General features: G+C 35.8%; 1 protein-coding gene across 1 annotated transcript in view; it reads left to right on the forward strand.

Annotated features, from left to right (window-relative positions):
* The window catches only part of PHEX (phosphate regulating endopeptidase X-linked), a 739,707-nt gene extending 722,341 nt beyond the window's left edge, over window positions 1–17,366 (forward strand). Inside the window, exon 22 of the mRNA XM_058186235.1 lies at window positions 17,004–17,366. Within this exon, the coding sequence (XP_058042218.1) occupies window positions 17,004–17,106 (103 nt within the window). The 3' untranslated portion in view covers window positions 17,107–17,366. The remainder of the gene's footprint in view (window positions 1–17,003) is intronic.
* The last annotated feature ends 1,096 nt before the right edge of the window (window positions 17,367–18,462 follow it).

Below are 18,462 nucleotides of genomic sequence, written 5' to 3' on the forward strand. Positions count from 1 at the left end.
GTGAAGGTTGGTCCAAGCTGGGGAGTTCGTTCACAGGGCGAGCCCCCACAGAGAAGGCCCTTCCCTGGGTGTGCCGACACTGTTTGATGGCACCTGAGGCCCTCTCTGTGAGCGCAGGTCTGAGAGAGGTATTTAGCAGCAGGCGGTCCCGTAAAACCCGGCCCTATGCCATGGAGCTTTTTGCATTCCAAACCTTGAAGCGCACCACAGAGCCAGTGCAGCCTGATAGGTGTCACCAGCCACGAGGCTCCCTCTATCACCCGCAGCTGCATTCTGGACTAACTGTAGTCTCCGGATGCCCCTCAAGGGGAGCCCCATGTAGAGAGCATTGCAGTAGTCCAGACGAGACGCCACAAGGGCGTGAGTGACTGTGCACAAGGCATCCCGGTCAGAAAGGCGCAACTGGCACCAGGCGAACCTGGTGGAAAGCTCTCCTGGAGACGGCCATCAAATGGTCTTCAAAAGACAGCCGTTCATCCAGGAGAACGCCCAAATTGCGCACCCTCTCCATCGGGCCAATGACTGCCTCCCAACAGTCAGCTGACTCAGCTGACTGTACCGGGATGCCGGCATCCACAGCCACTCCGTCTTGGAGGGATTGAGCCTGAGCCTGTTCTCATCCAGACCAACGGCTTCCAAACACCGACAGCACTTCATGTTTCATTGGGGTCTAAATACATGTCATCAGCAGCTGGTCCTCACAATCAAGCCACTGATGATCTCACCCAGTTTATATAGATGTTGAACAGAACGAGAGACATCGGCATAAAGTGAGGCGCACAATACCTCTGCTGAACACCCACCCAGAAGGAGAACCACCGATAAATGTGACCAATCTCAGCCGCAGCAGGATACCATGGTCGATGGTAAGCCGCTGAGAGTCTAATAACCAGGCAGGGAATAATTATCTGGCCCTCCAGAGATCATCCACCAATGACCAAAGCCGCCTCAGCTGTAACCCGGACTGGAACGGGTCAGATAGATCCTCCAGGTGCAAACTGATATGCCATGTTCTACAACCTTCTGATTGGAGACTGGACAATAATTACCTAAAACAGCGGGTCCAGGAAGGCTTGAATCACCACCGCCTTTCAAGGCGGCCAAAGACTCCCTCCAGCAAGGAAGACTGTAATTGAGCCAGCCTGTGTCACTCCTGAGTCCAGCACCAGCCAGAGGGCAGGTCCAGTAAACATGTGGTATTCAATCTACCCAGCAACCTGTCCATGTCCTCAGTCACAGGGTCAAACTCATCCCAACATCAAAGAGCCTCAGATACAATTTGGTCCATCCTTCATTGAACATATCGATAGATAATCAAACTCTCAGCACGTCTGCATCATCCTAAAGGAGGAGCTTAAACAGGGCAGCTTATCACGCAAGGGAGGAGGATCGCTTCCTCAGTGCCACCATAGGTCCTAGAGATCTAACTAGTCCGATCAGCCTCTGAACGGCTGGACCTCCAGGATTAGGCGCCTTGCGTTTCATCTCAGCTCCTCGGAGAACCAAGCTTGGGATCTGTCAGATCAGGCACGACATCAGCCGCAGCCCGTCCCAGGCTGCAGCTAGTTCCTCTGCCGTGCCGTGAGCCAGACGGAATGGCCAATTAGAACCTCTGTCCATCAGGCGCCTGGGACTACCAACAATGGTTCCTTTCCTGTACTCAGAAAGTCCAGGAAGAGAGTGATCTGACCATGACAAGGTTCTGACTATTTTAAGTCCAGATCTAACCACTGACCAGAGAGAAAAATCAGGTCCAGTGTAATGTGATATCCACTACTTGAGTCAGGTCCAAACCAGAATCTATAACATTTTACTCAATAATATTTCCAAAGTTAGAATGAATAATAACGGTGACAAGGGACATCCTTGTCTAGTCCCTTTCAATCTTGAAGATTCTGTTAATCCACCATTTACTATTATTTGAGCTGTTTGCTTTATATATAGCCTTAATTGCTTGAATAAAATAATCCCAAATTGCATTTTTCTATTACTTTAAACAAAACTGCCAATCCAATCTATCAAAAGCTTTTCCGCATCCAAAAGAAGAATGCTGCTGAGACCTGTTTTCCAAATATTCAAGTAAATTTACAATTTGTCTCATATTATATCTCATCTGTCCCCTTAATAAATCCTGTTTGATCATTATGATTAATTGAGTCATCAGTGGCATCAATCTATTCGCTAATATCTTAGCAAATATCTTATAATCAGTATTTAAAAGCATATTGGCCTATAATTCTGGTTTAACACCATCTCGATCTTCTTTAGGTATTAATGAAATAAAAGCTGTCCTCCATGAGGAGGACCTCTCCCTTTGTATTCTGTTAACAATGGTACAATCATCTGTAAATTTTATAATAAATAGGTCAAACCATCTGTACCTGGTGCTTTTGGCTAAGCTGCTTAATTGCAAACACTATTTCCTCTGAAGAAATTAATTGATTCAACTCTTCCCTTTGATCTACTGTAATTTCTAAGATACCGTGGTCCTGTAAATATCTATCTATATCTTTATCATTAATCAGATCTCTAGCATATAACTTAGTATAATATTCTAAAAAGGCTTTTTTAATCAAGTTTTGCTGATATACTTCCTTACCTCTATATTCTATTTTATCAATTATACGTCGTTTCTGTTTCTTTCTTAATAAATATGCTAACCATCTTCCAGGTTTATTAGAATTATTAAACAAATTATGTTTTGCATATTGTAAATTAGTTGCCACCTGATCTGCCATTAACATATTAAATTGACCTCTTAATATATTTATTGACTCTTTTATTTTACTATCTCCTGGGTTACATACCAATAACTGCTCCTTCCTTTTAATTTCCTCTTCTAATTCTTTTCGCCTTTTGTGCAATCTATTTCTATATTTGTTATTCATATCTAATAAAATTCCCCTCATATAAGCCTTGCTGGTGTCCCAAACTATCTCTATAGGTGACCCCTTATCCATATTCAAAGAAAAAAATTCCTTCATTTGAGTTTTACATTCATTTACATTTTTACATTTTTACATTCATTTACATTAAACAAAATCTCATTCATCCTCCATGACCTCCTGGCCTCCTTTTCCCGATCTAGCTCAATCCAAACCGGGCTATGATCAGACAAAGTTCTAGAACAAATTTTTGTCTTCTTCACTCTGAAAAACAAATCATAAAATAAAATCGATCCTAGAAAATGATTGATGTCTATCAGAAAAAAATGTAAAATCTCTCTTTTTCATTGTGTTCTCGCCATACATCTCTCAGTTCTAAATCTTCCATCAAATCAAAGAAGGCCTTTGGCAGTTTTAAATGATTGGAAATATTTCTAAGACTTCTTTTATCTTTCTGGATATCCATCACTCCATTCTAATCACCCATTAATATATGAGTTTTATAATCCCAAGATGTTATTATTTTATGTAAAAACTTATAAAAATTTTCTTGTTGTCGATTTGGTGCATAAACTCCTATTAAAAGTATCTTTCTCCCCTCCAATAAAAGTTCAATGGCAATATATCTTCCTTGATTATCCGCCTCAATTAAACTTGCAGATAAATTACTCTTTATATAAACAACTAGTCCATTCTTCTTTTCTGTAGCAGATGCAACAAAATGTATTCCCAATTTTGAATTTATCAAATATTTCTGGTCTAATGTTCTAATATGTGTTTCTTGTAAGCATACAATGTCATTTTTAAATTGCTTCAAATAATGAAATACCTTGCTTCTCTTTTGTGGTGAGTTTAATCCATTAACATTCCAAGATAAAAGTCTAATTGCCATTATCAGCGATCGGAAACTTTTGAAGCACCAGCCACAAATCATGTCTTTCTTTGGGCCTTGCTCCTCCCACTGTTTCTGTCTTGGTAGTAGCAGATTGAGCCTGTTGAGCCTTTTCTTCTTGTTCCTTGTTGACAGCCGCTCTTGTCATCCTTCTCTTTGGAATCTCTGATCCCATCTTAGACACATCCAACACTTGTAAGAGGTCTTCTTCCATTACTATCACTTCTTTTTCTTTAATTTCACCTTCCTTTCTCCTACCATCCGGAGATGGTGGACTTCCAGCTTTGAGCACATAAGCATAAAACTCTCGTGCTTTACTGACTGTATTAAGACGATGTGCTTTCCCTTCATAGTAAACTATTATACCAGTTGGGATGTCCCATCTGTACTCCATCTGACGTTTTTTAAGTTCATTCACCAAAAAAGCAAATTCCTTCCTGCCTCTCAACATTTTTGGAGAAATTTCCTTTAAAATTAAAATTTCTTGACCAGCCACTTGAATCTTGTCTCCTTTAAAAGAAGCTTGTAAAATCTCATTTCTGTTCTAGTAGTAAAATAAATGACAATGTCTCTCGAAGATTTCTTTGTCTTGCTATCCAGGAATTCACACGCTAAATTTTGTCAATATAAAAAGCCACATCTACTGGATGAACTGCCAAAATCTCCGCAAAGGCCTCAGAAAAAATTTGCTTCAAATTCTCTTGTCTATTCTGTTTTAGGCCCTGTATTCTTAAAGCAAATTCCATAGCTCTATATTGTACCAAAACAATTTCATCATCAGCTTTATCCATTTTACTTTGAACTACCTCAATCTTATTTTCCAATTTTAAATTAACTGATTTATATCTCTTCTAAAACACAGTTTCACTATTCTCTTTTCATCCATTTGTATATATATACAAAGTCAACTTTTTCAACAATCTGTCCTCATTTTACCTACCTTATATCACTGAGTCTTCTTTTGAACCTGCAGTAATTCAATCTGTTAATAACACTGTTTTCAGTGACAGATTTCTTTCTTCTTCTGAATAAAATCACATTTGATAAACTTATGCTAAATCTGACTTCTTTATTTCCAATTTGAATTTCTAACATCTGTTTTTTCATCTCTGACATTTCTTTTATAATTAATTTAAACTTATCTTCTATCTGAGAGGTTTGCAAATTCATAGCATCATTAAGAGATTCTTTCATAAAATCTTTCAAATTATCCTGAAGTGCTTCCAAATTTAGTGATTTTGTATCTGCTTTATGTGCTGGAGAAACTCCCGGTGTTAATGTTCCTGGGGTTTTTGCTACAATTGTCTTTAATTGTTTTGCTGCCATCTCTTAAAATTTTTCTTTAACTTAATGTTACGTATAAATCTTCTAAGTCTTTTAAAGAAACAGTCTCAATGTCTCTTCCCCCTTCTCGTTACAATGTTTTAAAAAATCTCCAGCAGGTCTTCAGCAATAAACAGCAAACAGTGAGAATTGTAACACTTTCGTTTTCAACTGCTTAGCTCATTAAAGAACAGCCACCATTTTCACTTTAAAGTCAACTCCAAAACTTAAAAAAAATAACAACAGGGAATTGATTTAATTACGTGCTTTTATAGTTAGAGCTCTCCTGTTTCTGTTCAGTCCGGTATTTTCTTCTTTAAGCTAAAATCGGTCCTGGCAGTTGGTCGTGACAATTAGGTCTGCCGAAGCAGAAAAAAAGCCTCAGATCTGGAGCGCTTTGAAGTTCTGAGGGGGCTTAACCCTTCGAGCCCCCTGGTGTCTTCCAGGAGTTCTAGGGAAGCTCTACCTCTGCCTCTTTCGCTCACCTCCTCTTCTTCGCCTGAAGCGGGGGAATTTCGAACTGCTGGGCAGCTGATTGTTGCTGTCTTAGCGGTCCAACACAATCCAGAGGTTGGTGATCAAACAGATCACCTCCATTGCCAACGGAGCCAATCCAGAAGTCCAGTCCAGTCTATTCTTGAAAGCTTCCAGTGATGAAGCTCCCATAACTTCTGAAGGCAAGCTGTTCCATTGGTTGATTGCTCACTGTCAGAAAATTTATCCTTATTTCTAGGTTGAATCTCTCCTTCATCAGTTTCCATCCATTATTCCTTGGCTGGCCTTTGGGTGCTTTGGAAAATAGCTTCATCCCCTTCTCTCTGTGGCAGCCCCTCAAATATTGGAACACTGCTCTGTCTTGGTCCTTCTTCACTAGACAGATGAGTTGAAAATAACCCTACTTTTGGTTTTTCTTGCCTAAGTGTAAGACTTTACTTTTCTCTACATTGAATTTCATTTTGTTAGATAGGGCCCAGTGTTCAAGTCTGTCTAGATCCATCTGGATCTTGAGCCTATCATCTAGGGTGTTGGCTATTTCTGCCAGTTTAGTATCATCTGAAAATTAAATCCCAACTCACACAGTTCTATTCTTCATCCCTAACTGTAGAGCTGTTTCATACATATTTAGAAATGTAATTGCGGGACTTCCTGGTTGGCTCCGTTGGCAATGGAGGTGATCTGTTTGATCACCAACCTCTGGATCGTGTTGGACCACTAAGAGAGCGACAATCAGCTGCCCAGCAGTTCGAAATTCCCCCGCTTCGGGTGAAGAAGAGGAGGTGAGCGAAAGAAGCAGAGGTAGAGCTTCCCTAGAACTCCTGGAAGACATCAGGGGGCTCGAAAGGTTAAGCCCCCTCAGAACTTCAAAGCGCTCCAGATCTGAGGCTTTTTTCCTGCTTCAGCAGACCTAATTGCCGCGACCAACTGCTGGGACAAATTTTAACTTAAAGAAGAAAATACCGGACTGAACAGAAACAGGAGAGCTCTAACTATAAAAGCAAGTAATTAAATCAATTCCCTGTTATTTTTTTTTTAAGTTTTGGAGTTGACTTTAAAGTGAAAATGGTGGCTGTTCTTTAATGAGCTAAGCAGTTGAAAACGAAAGTGTTACAATTCTCACTGTTTGCTGTTTATTGCTGAAGACCAGCTGGAGATTTTTTAAAACATTGTAATGAGAAGGGGGAAGAGACATTGAGACTGTTTCTTTAAAAGACTTAGAAGATTTATACATAACATTAAGTTAAAGAGAAATTTTAAGAGATGGCAGGAAAACAATTAAAGACAACTGTAACAAAAACCCCAGGAACATCAACACCGGGAGTCTCTCCAGCACATACAGCAGATACAAAATCACTAAATTTGGAAGCACTTCAGGATAATTTGAAAGATTTTATGAAAGAATCTCTTAATGATGCTATGAATTTGCAAACCTCTCAGATAGAAGATAAGTTTAAGTTAATTACAGAAGAAATGTCAGAGATGAAAAAACAGATGTTAGAAATTCAAATTGGAAATAAAGAAGTCAAGGAAGGTTTGGTGTCAGCAGTACAGGGTCTGGCATCAAATGTGATTTTACTGGAGCAGGAAGTAGAAGAAATAAAGAAAGTTAATTTAAAATTGGAAAATAAGATTGAGGTAGTTCAAAGTAAAATGGATAAAGCTGGTGATGAAATTGTTTTTGTACAATATAGAGCTATGGAATTTGCTCTAAGAATACGTGGCCTGAAAGAGAATAGACAAGAGAATTTGAAGCAAATTTTTTCTGAGGCCTTTGCGGAGATTTTGGCAGTTCGGCCAGCAGATGTGGCTTTTCATATTGACAAAATTTATCGTGTGAATTCCTGGATAGCAAGACAAAGAAATCTTCCGAGAGATATTGTCATTTATTTTACTACTAGAACAGAAATGAGATTTTACAAGCTTCTTTTAAAGGAGACAAGATTCAAGTGGCTGGCCAAGGTATTTTAATACTAAAGGAAATTCCCCCCAAAATGTTGAGAGGTAGGAAGGAGTTTGCTTTTTTGGTGAACGAACTTAAAAAACATCAGATTGAGTACAGATGGGACATTCCAACTGGTATAATAGTTTACTATGAAGGGAAAGCACATCGTCTTAATACAGTCAGTAAAGCACGAGAGTTTTATGCTTATGTGCTTAAAGCTGGAAGTCCACCATCTCCGGATGGTAGGAGAAAGGAAGGTGAAATTAAAGAAAAAGAAGTGATAGTAATGGAAGAAGACCTCTTACAAGTGTTGGATGTGTCTAAGATGGGATCAGAGATTCCAAAAGAGCCAAGGATGACAAGAGCGGCTGTCAAACGTAAGGAACAAGAAGAAAAGGCTCAACAGGCTCAATCTGCTACTACCAAGACAGAAACAGTGGGAGGAGCAAGGCCCAAAGAAAGACATGATTTGTGGCTGGTGCTTCAAAAGTTTCCGATCGCTGATAATGGCAATTAGATTTTTATCTTGGAATGTTAATGGATTAAACTCACCACAAAAGAGAAGCAAGATATTTCATTATTTGAAGCAATTTAAAAATGACATTGTATGCTTACAAGAAACACATATTAGAACATTAGATCAGAAATATTTGATAAATTCAAAATTGGGAATACATTTTGTTGCATCTGCTACAGAAAAGAAGAATGGACTAGTTGTTTATATAAAGAATAATTTATCTGCAACATTATTTGAGGCGGATAATCAAGGAAGATATATTGCCATTGAACTTTTATTGGAGGGGAGAAAAATACTTTTAATAGGAGTTTATGCACCAAATCGACAACAAGAAAATTTTTATAAGTTTTTACATAAAAGAATAACACCTTGGGATTATAAAATTCATATATTAATGGGTGATTGGAATGGAGTGATGGATATCCAGAAAGATAAAAGACGTCTTAGAAATATTTCCAATCGTGTAAAACTGCCAAAGGCTTTCTTTGATTTGATGGAAGATTTAGAACTGAGAGATGTATGGCGAGAACGCAATGAAAAAGAGAGAGATTTTACATTTTTTTCTTATAGACATCAATCATTTTCTAGGATCGATTTTATTTTAATTACTAATGATTTGTTTTTCAGAGTGAAGAAGACAAAAATTTGTTCTAGAACTTTGTCTGATCATAGCCCAGTTTGGATTGAGCTAGATCGGAAAAGGAGGCCAGGAGGTCGTGGAGGATGAATGAGAACTTGTTTAGATACAAACAAAATGTAAATGAATGTAAAAGTCTAATGAAGGAATTTTTTTCTTTGAATATGGATAAGGGGTCACCTATAGAGATAGTTTGGGACACCAGCAAGGCTTATATGAGGGGAATTTTATTAGATATGAATAACAAATATAGAAATAGATTGCAGAAAAGGCGAAAAGAATTAGAAGAGGAAATTAAAAGGAAGGAGCAGTTATTGGTATGTAATCCAGGAGATAGTAAAATAAAAGAATCAATAAATATATTAAGAGGTCAATTTAATATGTTAATGGCAGATCAGGTGGCAACTAATTTACAATATGCAAAACATAATTTGTTTAATAATTCTAATAAACCTGGAAGGTGGTTAGCATATTTATTAAGAAAGAAACAGAAACGACGTATAATTGATAAAATAGAATATAGAGGTAAGGAAGTATATCAGCAAAATTTGATTTAAAAAGCTTTTTTAGAATATTATACTAAGTTATATTCTAGAGATGTGATTAATGATAAAGATATAGATAGATATTTACAGGACCACGGTATCTTAGAAATTACAGTAGATCAAAGGGAAGAGTTGAATCAATTAATTTCTTCAGAGGAAATAGTGTTTGCAATTAAGCAGCTTAAAGCGAATAAAGCACCAGGTACAGATGGTTTGACAACTACTTATTATAAAAATTTACAAAATGAGATAATTGCATCACTTAAGAAGTTATTTAACAGAATACAAAGGGGAGGAGAAGCTCCTCCCTCATGGAGGACAGCTTTTATTTCATTAATACCTAAAAAAGATCGAGATGGTGTTAAACCAGAGAATTATAGGCCAATATCGCTTTTAAATACTGATTATAAGATATTTGCTAAGATATTAGCGAATAGATTGATGCCACTGATGACTCAATTAATACATAATGATCAAACAGGATTTATTAAGGGGAGACAGATGAGATATAATATGAGACAAATTGTAAATTTACTTGAATATTTGGAAAGAAATAGCCAGGTCTCAGCAGCATTCTTCTTTTTGGATGCGGAAAAAGCTTTTGATAGATTGGATTGGCAGTTTTTGTTTAAAGTAATAGAAAAAATGCAATTTTGGGATTATTTTATTCAAGCAATTAAGGCTATATATCAAAAGCAAACAGCTCAAATAATAGTAAATGGTGGATTAACAGAATCTTTCAAGATTGAGAAAGGGACTAGACAAGGATGTCCCTTGTCACCATTATTATTCATTCTAACTTTGTAAATATTATTGAGTAATATACGTGGTTTAGATCAAATAAAAGGAATTAGAATTAAAAATCAAGATTATAAATTAAGAGCATTTGCAGATGATCTGGTTGTTTCTTTATCTCAACCAATACATTCAGCTGTATATCTAAAGGAGACAATTGATCAGTATAGTAAGGTATCTGGGTTTAAAGTGAATCAACAGAAGACAAAAATGATAATTAAAAATATGAATACACATCAGAGGGAAGAACTAGAAAGAATAACTGGATATGAAGTAGTTAAAAAGGTTAAGTACCTAGAAGTATATATTACAGCATCAAATGTAAAGTTATATAAAAATAATTATGAGGTATTGTGGGGAAAAGTAATTAAAGAAATGGAGAATTGGAAGAAGTTACAATTATCATTGTTGGGAAAAGTGGCAGCTATAAAAATGAATGTTTTGCCTAGATTTTTATTTTTGTTTCAAATGATTCCAATATTGAAGAAAGATGCAAATTTACAAGAATGGCAAAAAGGGATTAGTAATTTTGTATGGAAGGGTAAAAAACCGAGAATAAAATTAAAAATAATGCAAGATGTTAGGGAAAGAGGGGGTTTAAAAATGCCCAACTTGAAATTGTACTATGATGCAGTTGCTTTAGCTTTAATTTCTGATTGGATTAATTTAACAGAGGAAAGGGTTTTGAATATAGAAGGTTATGGTTTGTTATATGGATGGCATGCATATGTAATATATGACAAGAAAATTGATAAGATATTTAAGAATAATATGGTCAGAAGTGCTTTGTTGAGGGTTTGGAAAAAATATCAATATAAGTTAGATGGAAAGATACCAATATGGACTATCCCCAGACATATGATAGAGAATATAAATATATTACAAAAAATGGAGGTTATCACTTACAAAGAGCTTTTGACTATGGAAAAAGGGGAATTACAGTTAAAATCTAGGGATAAATTGAGGGATGAAGGGAGAAATTATACATGGTTCCAGTATGGACAATTGCAATCTAGATGGAAAATAGATCAGAAAATTGGTATTAGGCAAAGTGATGATAACTTGGTAAAACAAATAAAAGATCAAGGTCAACAGCACATAAAGAGATTATATAATGTATTGGTTGAAATTGATTCAGAAATGGAGTTGATTAAAGATTGTATGGTAAAATGGGCACAAAATTTTCAACCACCTATAATGTTAGAAACATGGGAAAAAATTTGGGTGGGGAATGTTAAATTTATGCAAGCACAAAATTTAAGAGAAACTTTTTAAAAAATGTTTTATAGATGTCATTTAGATCCTAAAAAACTGTCATGTATGTATCCAAATGTGAAAGCAAAATGTTAGAGATGTGATTGTGAGGATGCTACCTATTATCATATATGGTGGATTTGCAAAAAAGTTAAAGCTTTTTGGATTAAAATATGGTGGTTATGCAGAACATTTTGAAAAAGAAGATCAAGTTTGTTCCACAGTTCTTTTTATTAGGAATAATTCCAGATTGCACTGTTATAGAGACAAAACTGATTTTGAATTTAATAACTGCTGCAAGACTATTGATTGCACAATATTGGAAGAAAGAAGACTTACCTACAATTGGAGAATGGATTAGTAAAGTATCAAATTTAGCAGAAATGGCAAAAATTTCTGCCTACTTGAAAGACTACACAAGAAAAATATATTTTGGAATGGAGAAAGTGGATCGATTATATTCAAAATAAGTATCAGATTAAAAAATATCAATTAGTTTTTGAGTGAAGTTAGGAATTGCTATGTATTAAGAGTTTAAGAAAGAAGGGAATTGATAGTGTGATGGTGTGAAATGGAATATGTTTTATGTTACATTTTAGATTATGTTTGTTAGTTACAATACCCTGTATTCTGTTCTGGGAAGTCTCGGTGGGGGGGGGGGGAAATGGGGGAAAAGGGGAAGATTATAAATTGATTGATTGCCATTGTACAGGAATAATGGTAGAATTAAACAAGTTGGAATGGTGTAAAGTCGGGACTGCTTGGTAACCATTCCCTAAGGGAAAGGGTAAGGAAAGAGGAGTAAAGAAGGAAGAAAGTAGGTAGGCAGGTAGGTAGGTAGGAAAGAAGGGAGGGAGAAGAAAGGATAGGAGGAGAAGAAGGAGGAGAAGATAGAGGGTTAGAAAGGATGGAAGTGAGAAGTGGGAAAGAGGAGGGGAAGTAGGAAAGTGAGGAGAAGGATGGTGGGGAAAGTAGAAGAAGGTGAGAAGGGTAGAAAAGATTAAGGAAGGGAGTGGCGGTCGAGCAGGCCTGATTGAGCATAATTTGAGTATAGGATCAATTGTTGGATAAGTGATTGCATTGTACACTGGTCAAATTGTGGGAATTATTATGGAAAATAAAAAATTTTGCCCGGAAAAAAGAAAAGTAATTGCATCCATAGAAAAGTGCTGGGAATCCTCTTTTAGTTTGATCTGTATTTAAAAGATTTGTTGACCTAAATGTCTGTCTTCTGAAAGAGAGGATTAAAAGCACCTCACATGGATAACTATTTGGAATGAGAAAATACATCTTCCAGTAATTTAGCTTCCCCCACATGATGAGTTAGGCAATGAAGGATAATAATTCAATTATGACACAAATTTTCTTGTTTTTTAAATAGGGAGTTTAGATAATGTTGAAAAGACTTATGATACTGGATCAAATGGATACTTTTAATGAAAAAACAGCTTCAACAATTAAAAGTAAAGTTAAATGAATTACATGAGTTACATGAATTATTGGTAATATGTCAACAATGTTCAGGAAAGAAAACGATCAGGATAAAATTTCATGCACCATTGTTGAGATCTCTTTTTTTTTTAATTGAAAGAGTTTTAAAAAACAAAAACATTTTCCCCCTTTTTCCCCCCCTCCCTCCCAAAAAAAAACCCTTCCCCCCTCCCTCCCCCCCCCCGGCTTCCCGGGTCAATCACAAGGTATTGTTATACATAAACCAAACATAGAATAAAATTTTCCCTTCCAATCCAAATAACCACATCCAAAGCTTTTCATCTCCCAACCCCCTCCCCATTACATAAAATAACTTTCTAATTATTCAAAGGCAATCTGATATTTCTTAATCTGATATCTATTTTGTAGATAATCAATCCATTTTTTCCATTCAATTAAATATCTTTCCTGCGTATTGTCTTTTAAAAAAGCTGAGATTTTAGCCATCTCAGCCAAATTAATAACTTTCAGTATCCATTCTTCTAGTGTAGGTATTTCTTCTTTCTTCCAATATTGTCCAATCAATAGTCTTGCTGCTGTTATTAAATTCAGAATCAATTTAGTCTCAATCCCTGTACAATCCGTTATAATTCCCAAAAGGAAAAATTGTGGCAGGAACTTTATCTTCTTCTTCAGTACATTTTGAATAATCCACAAATTCTTATCCAAAAGACCTTAATTTTCTTGCAAGTCCACCAAATATGAAAATATGTAGCATCATCACAATCACACCTCCAACATTTCGCTTGGATATTAGGATACATACATGATAATTTTTTGGGATCTAAGTGCCATCTATAAAACATAAAAATTTTCCCTTAAATTCTGTGCTTGTGTAAACTTAACATTTCTAACCCAAATTTTCTCCCGTTTCCAACATTATTGGTTCCTGAATATTCTGTGCCCATTTTATCATACAATCCTTTACCAAATCCTTTTCCGAATCTATTTCAAGCAACACATTATACAATCTCTTTATATGCTCCTGGGTCTGATTTCTAATTTGCTTTATTAAATTTTCCTCCCTTTGCATTATACCAATTTTTTGATCTTCTTTCCATCTAGCACTTATTTGCCCATATTGACACCAAGTATAATTCCTCCCTTCTTCATTTAATACCTGTAATGATTTTAATTGCAATCTACCTCCTTCAGCATACAAAAGTTCTTTATAAGTAATCATTTCCTGTTTCTGTTCTATATTTATATTCTATATTGCATGTCTAGGGCTCACCCATATAGGAATCTTGTATTCTAATTTATAGGAATATTTTTTCCAGACCCGCAAAAGAGCACTTCTTAACACATGATTCTTAAAAGCCCTATCCACTTTTTTTTCATAAAATAAGTACGCATGCCATCCATATAACAAGTCATAACCTTCTATATTCAAAATTCTTTCCTCTGTTAAGTTAAACCAATCACTTATTACTGAAAGGGCTACTGCTTCATAATATAATTTAAAGTTAGGCATTTTTAAACCACCTCTTTCCCGTGAGTCCTGTATTATTTTCATTTTAACCCTCGCCTTTTTACCCTGCCATATAAATTTGTTAATCCCAATCTGCCAATCTTCCAAATTTTTATCCTTTTTAATTATTGGTATCATCTGGAACAGAAACAAAAATCTAGGTAACACATTCATTTTAATAGCCGCAATCCTTCCCAATAGGGATAACTGCAATTTCTTCCAGACACTCATATCATTCTGAACTTTTTGCCATAGCAAGTCATAATTATTCTTATAAAGTTTCTTGTTCGATGAGCTAATATAAACCCCTAAGTATTTAACCTTTTTTACTACCTCAAATCCTGTCGTTTCCTCTAGTTTTTGTTTCTGTTGTATAGACATATTTTTAATTATCACTTGTTTTATTCTGATTTATTTTAAATCCTGATACCTTTCCATATTTATCAATTACTTCCAACAAAAATCTACTTGAATTTATAGGATTTGTTAACGTAACCACTACATCATCTGCAAAAGCTCTAACTTTATACTCATGTTGTCTAATCTTAATTCCCTCTATTTTCGTTAATTCTCGTATTTTATCTAATAATGGTTCCAAAGTCAAAACAAACAATAATGGTGATAAGGGACATCCCTGTCTCGTTCCTTTCGCAATCTTAATAACTTCTGTCAAGCTACCATTTATTATAATCTGTGCTGTTTGTTCTCCATAAATCGCTTTAATTATTCTAACAAAACAATCTCCAAATTGCATTTTCTCTATTAATTTAAATAAAAAATCCCAATGCAATCGATCAAAGGCTTTCTCTGCATCCAAAAAAATAAGTGCTGCTGAAGTATTCTTCTTTTCCAAATATTCCAATATATTAATAATCTGTCTAACATTATTCCTCATCTGCCTCCCTTTTATAAAACCAGATTGATCAGTATGAATTCTTTGTTGTAAAACTAACATTAATCTATTTGCTATTATTTTTACAAAAATCTTATAATCATTATTTAAAAGTGAAATCGGCCTGTAGTTACCAGGTTTAGAGCAGTCTTGCTCCTCTTTTGGTATCAGTGAAATAAAAGATGTTTTCCATGATGGGGGTATTCCCACTCCTAATTGTATCTGATTAAATAATTCTTTAAGTGGGCCTAATATTTCATCCTGTGTTTTTTTATAATAAGTTGCTGTAAGACCATCTGTACCAGGGGTTTTCCCCATTTTTAATTGTTTAATTGCCTCCACTATTTCTCCAGTAGCTATCAGCCGATTCAGCTCCTCCCTCTGTTCTAATGTTAGAATATTAACCTTATAATCTTTCAAATAATCATAAATGTCCCTATTCAATATTTTGTCTTTTGCATATAGTGCAGTATAAAATTCTGAGAATGCCTTTTTAATTTTATCCTGTTGATATATCTCTTTACCTTTATATTCTATTTTTTGTATGACACGTGCTTTCTGTTTTTTCCTTAAGTTATATGCCAACCATCTCCCAGGTTTATTTGCGTTACAAAAGGTATTATGTTTAGCATATTGTATATTCGTTGCCACCTGGTCTGCCATTAACATATTAAATTGACTCTGTAATATTTTTATAGCCTCTTTAAGTTTGTGATCTTGTGGGTTTTGAATTAATAACTGTTGCTTCCTTTGAATTTCTTCTTCCAAATACCTACGCTGCCTTTGTTTATTATTCCTTTGCCTATTGTCCAAATAAATCAATATCCCTCTAATAAACGCTTTGCTCGCTTTTCTTGTTTTTTAAATAGGGAGTTTAGATAATGTTGAAAAGACTTATGATACTGGATCAAATGGATACTTTTAATGAAAAAACAGCTTCAACAATTAAAAGTAAAGTTAAATGAATTACATGAGTTACATGAATTATTGGTAATATGTCAACAATGTTCAGGAAAGAAAACGATCAGGATAAAATTTCATGCACCATTGTTGAGATCTCTGTTTAAAGTGCTGCTGCCGGCAAGGAACAAATGGGAGACTAGAATGCCTGAAAAGCTGGAATGGCATACAAATTAATGGTATCTCCTCATCAACAAGATTGTGTCTTGCCTTGGGTGTCTTGTACCAGAAATTATCAAATAACATTACCTAATGTATGCAGGTACATTAAAGTGGTGAGCCTTTTAAAGGATTTTATATGTTAGCTGAAATGGTATGATGGAGTAGCAGAGTTAGCTTGAATTACCATACGTTTCTCTACAGGAAATCAAAATGAAGGTTTTGTAGCCTGAAATCACTATCAAATATTGTCACCTAATGTATCCAGGAAGTGGGTGGTGAACCTTTTAAAGGATTTTACATGTTATCCGGAATGGTATGATGCCATAGCAGTGGTAGCTTGAGTTAGCATGTTTCATGAATGCAGGTGAATAAATGTGTCCCAGGATAATGTTTCAGGATCCAATATGTGTTGGTCACTGAGACCAGTAGTTTTGTCTTCCAAGATTTCGGGCTCGTACTGGAGCCCATCTTTAAGGAATTCTCTCTAGCAGAGTATGTTCACTCTGCTTCATTCTGTCAAAGAGTTTCCTGAAGATAGGCTCCAGTACAAGTCTGAAAGCTCAGAAGATAAAACTGCTGGTCCCAGTGATCGACCCAGATTGGATCCTAGCATATGTTTTTCTACAGAAAATCAAAATGAAGGTTTTGTAGCCTGAAATCACTACAAGTATATGTATTAAGAATAAGAGGTACAGTATTAAACTAATTTGCAAATTTACCTTTTCTTTCTCCACTTTAGAGTTATTGCTGCTATGAGTAATTTTGAGGAATTCCGGAAAGCTTTCAATTGTCCAGAAAATACTACAATGAATCGAGGTGCAGATTCCTGTCGAATTTGGTAGTGCTTCCTCTGAAATCCTGTGTAGAAATCATGTCTTCATTTCACTGGCCTACTATTGCTTCAGAATTGCATTGATCAAGTGCAGACCAATATTATTTTTCTGTGTAGCATTCCCATCCTGGTGCTTGACTCAACCAGATCTGATATTGCTGAATGGTTTCTCACAAGCACAGGATAATTCAAAATGTAGTATGTAAAAAAGAACAGCCATTTTTTTTTTTAAAAGTGTCGTTTATAAAGTTCATAACCTGTAGAAATTTGTACTATAGTATTTTCATTGCTGTGAAACAAAGCAACATCAACATTATAAGATGATAAAGGTACATTTCCACTACTTTTTGTAGCGGTCATGCTGAAATTTGAAATTAGACAAATTATATCCCAAACCATACAAACCCAGATAAAATCTTCTGATTTTCAGCAATCACATGCATCTATCTTCTTGAGGTATTGATCAGATATATTTTTGAGACCAGTACTTTAAGAATAAGGTTGCTTAATATATTCTCTTTCCAATGCCACTCTTGAGTTATACGGTGGAATATACAAATGAGGCACATTGGGTTTAGTTTTGGTTTCAGACATGCATGTTTCCTTCTACTTATAATTGCACATGCATATCTATATGATGCACACAAACTCATAATCTATTTTTAAATTTATGTAATGGATTACAAATATTTTACCTGAATGTGGGCATCATTTATTTTATAATAAAAAGTTAAGTTTGAAACGAATATAATCATTTAAAAGCCAGATGCATGATCCTAAAATGCCAGTTTAAGTACTTTCTCCACATATCTTTAGCAACATAGATATTACTGCTATTTGCCTCCACACTGGTTAAATATACAAAAACTTAGGTACATCATTAAATCTTTGCTCAGCTAACTGCACATTGGCTCATAACTATAGTGACCAGACGTCCCGCTTTTGGCAGGACAGTCCCGCTTTTTAATAATTTGTCTCGCGTCCCGCAGCAATTCCAAAAAGTCCCGATTTTTTTTTGTTTCACTCCCATTCTGAAAATGGGAGGCGGCAACGCAAGAAGAGGAGGCGGAGAAGGGGGAGTGGCAGAGAAGGGGGCATGAGAGGGAGGAGAGACGCCACTTGACTTCACCTGAGAGGAAGAGAAGAGCCGAGAGGAGAGCCGAGCCTGCCTGGAAGAGCGGAGAAGCAGCAGCCGCTCCTTCTCCTTCAGGCAAATGGCAAGACTCAGCACGCATGCGCAGCCCCCCCCCCCCCCGGTCAATGGTGTCCCGCTTTGCCATCGCTGAAATCTGGTCACTTTACTCATAACAGATGCTTTTGATAATATGCAAAGAGCAAATTTTCTACATAAATGATTTTAAGCTAC

This window comes from Ahaetulla prasina, chromosome 5, assembly GCF_028640845.1.
Source record: "Ahaetulla prasina isolate Xishuangbanna chromosome 5, ASM2864084v1, whole genome shotgun sequence".
NCBI classification, from domain to species: Eukaryota; Metazoa; Chordata; class Lepidosauria; order Squamata; family Colubridae; genus Ahaetulla; species Ahaetulla prasina.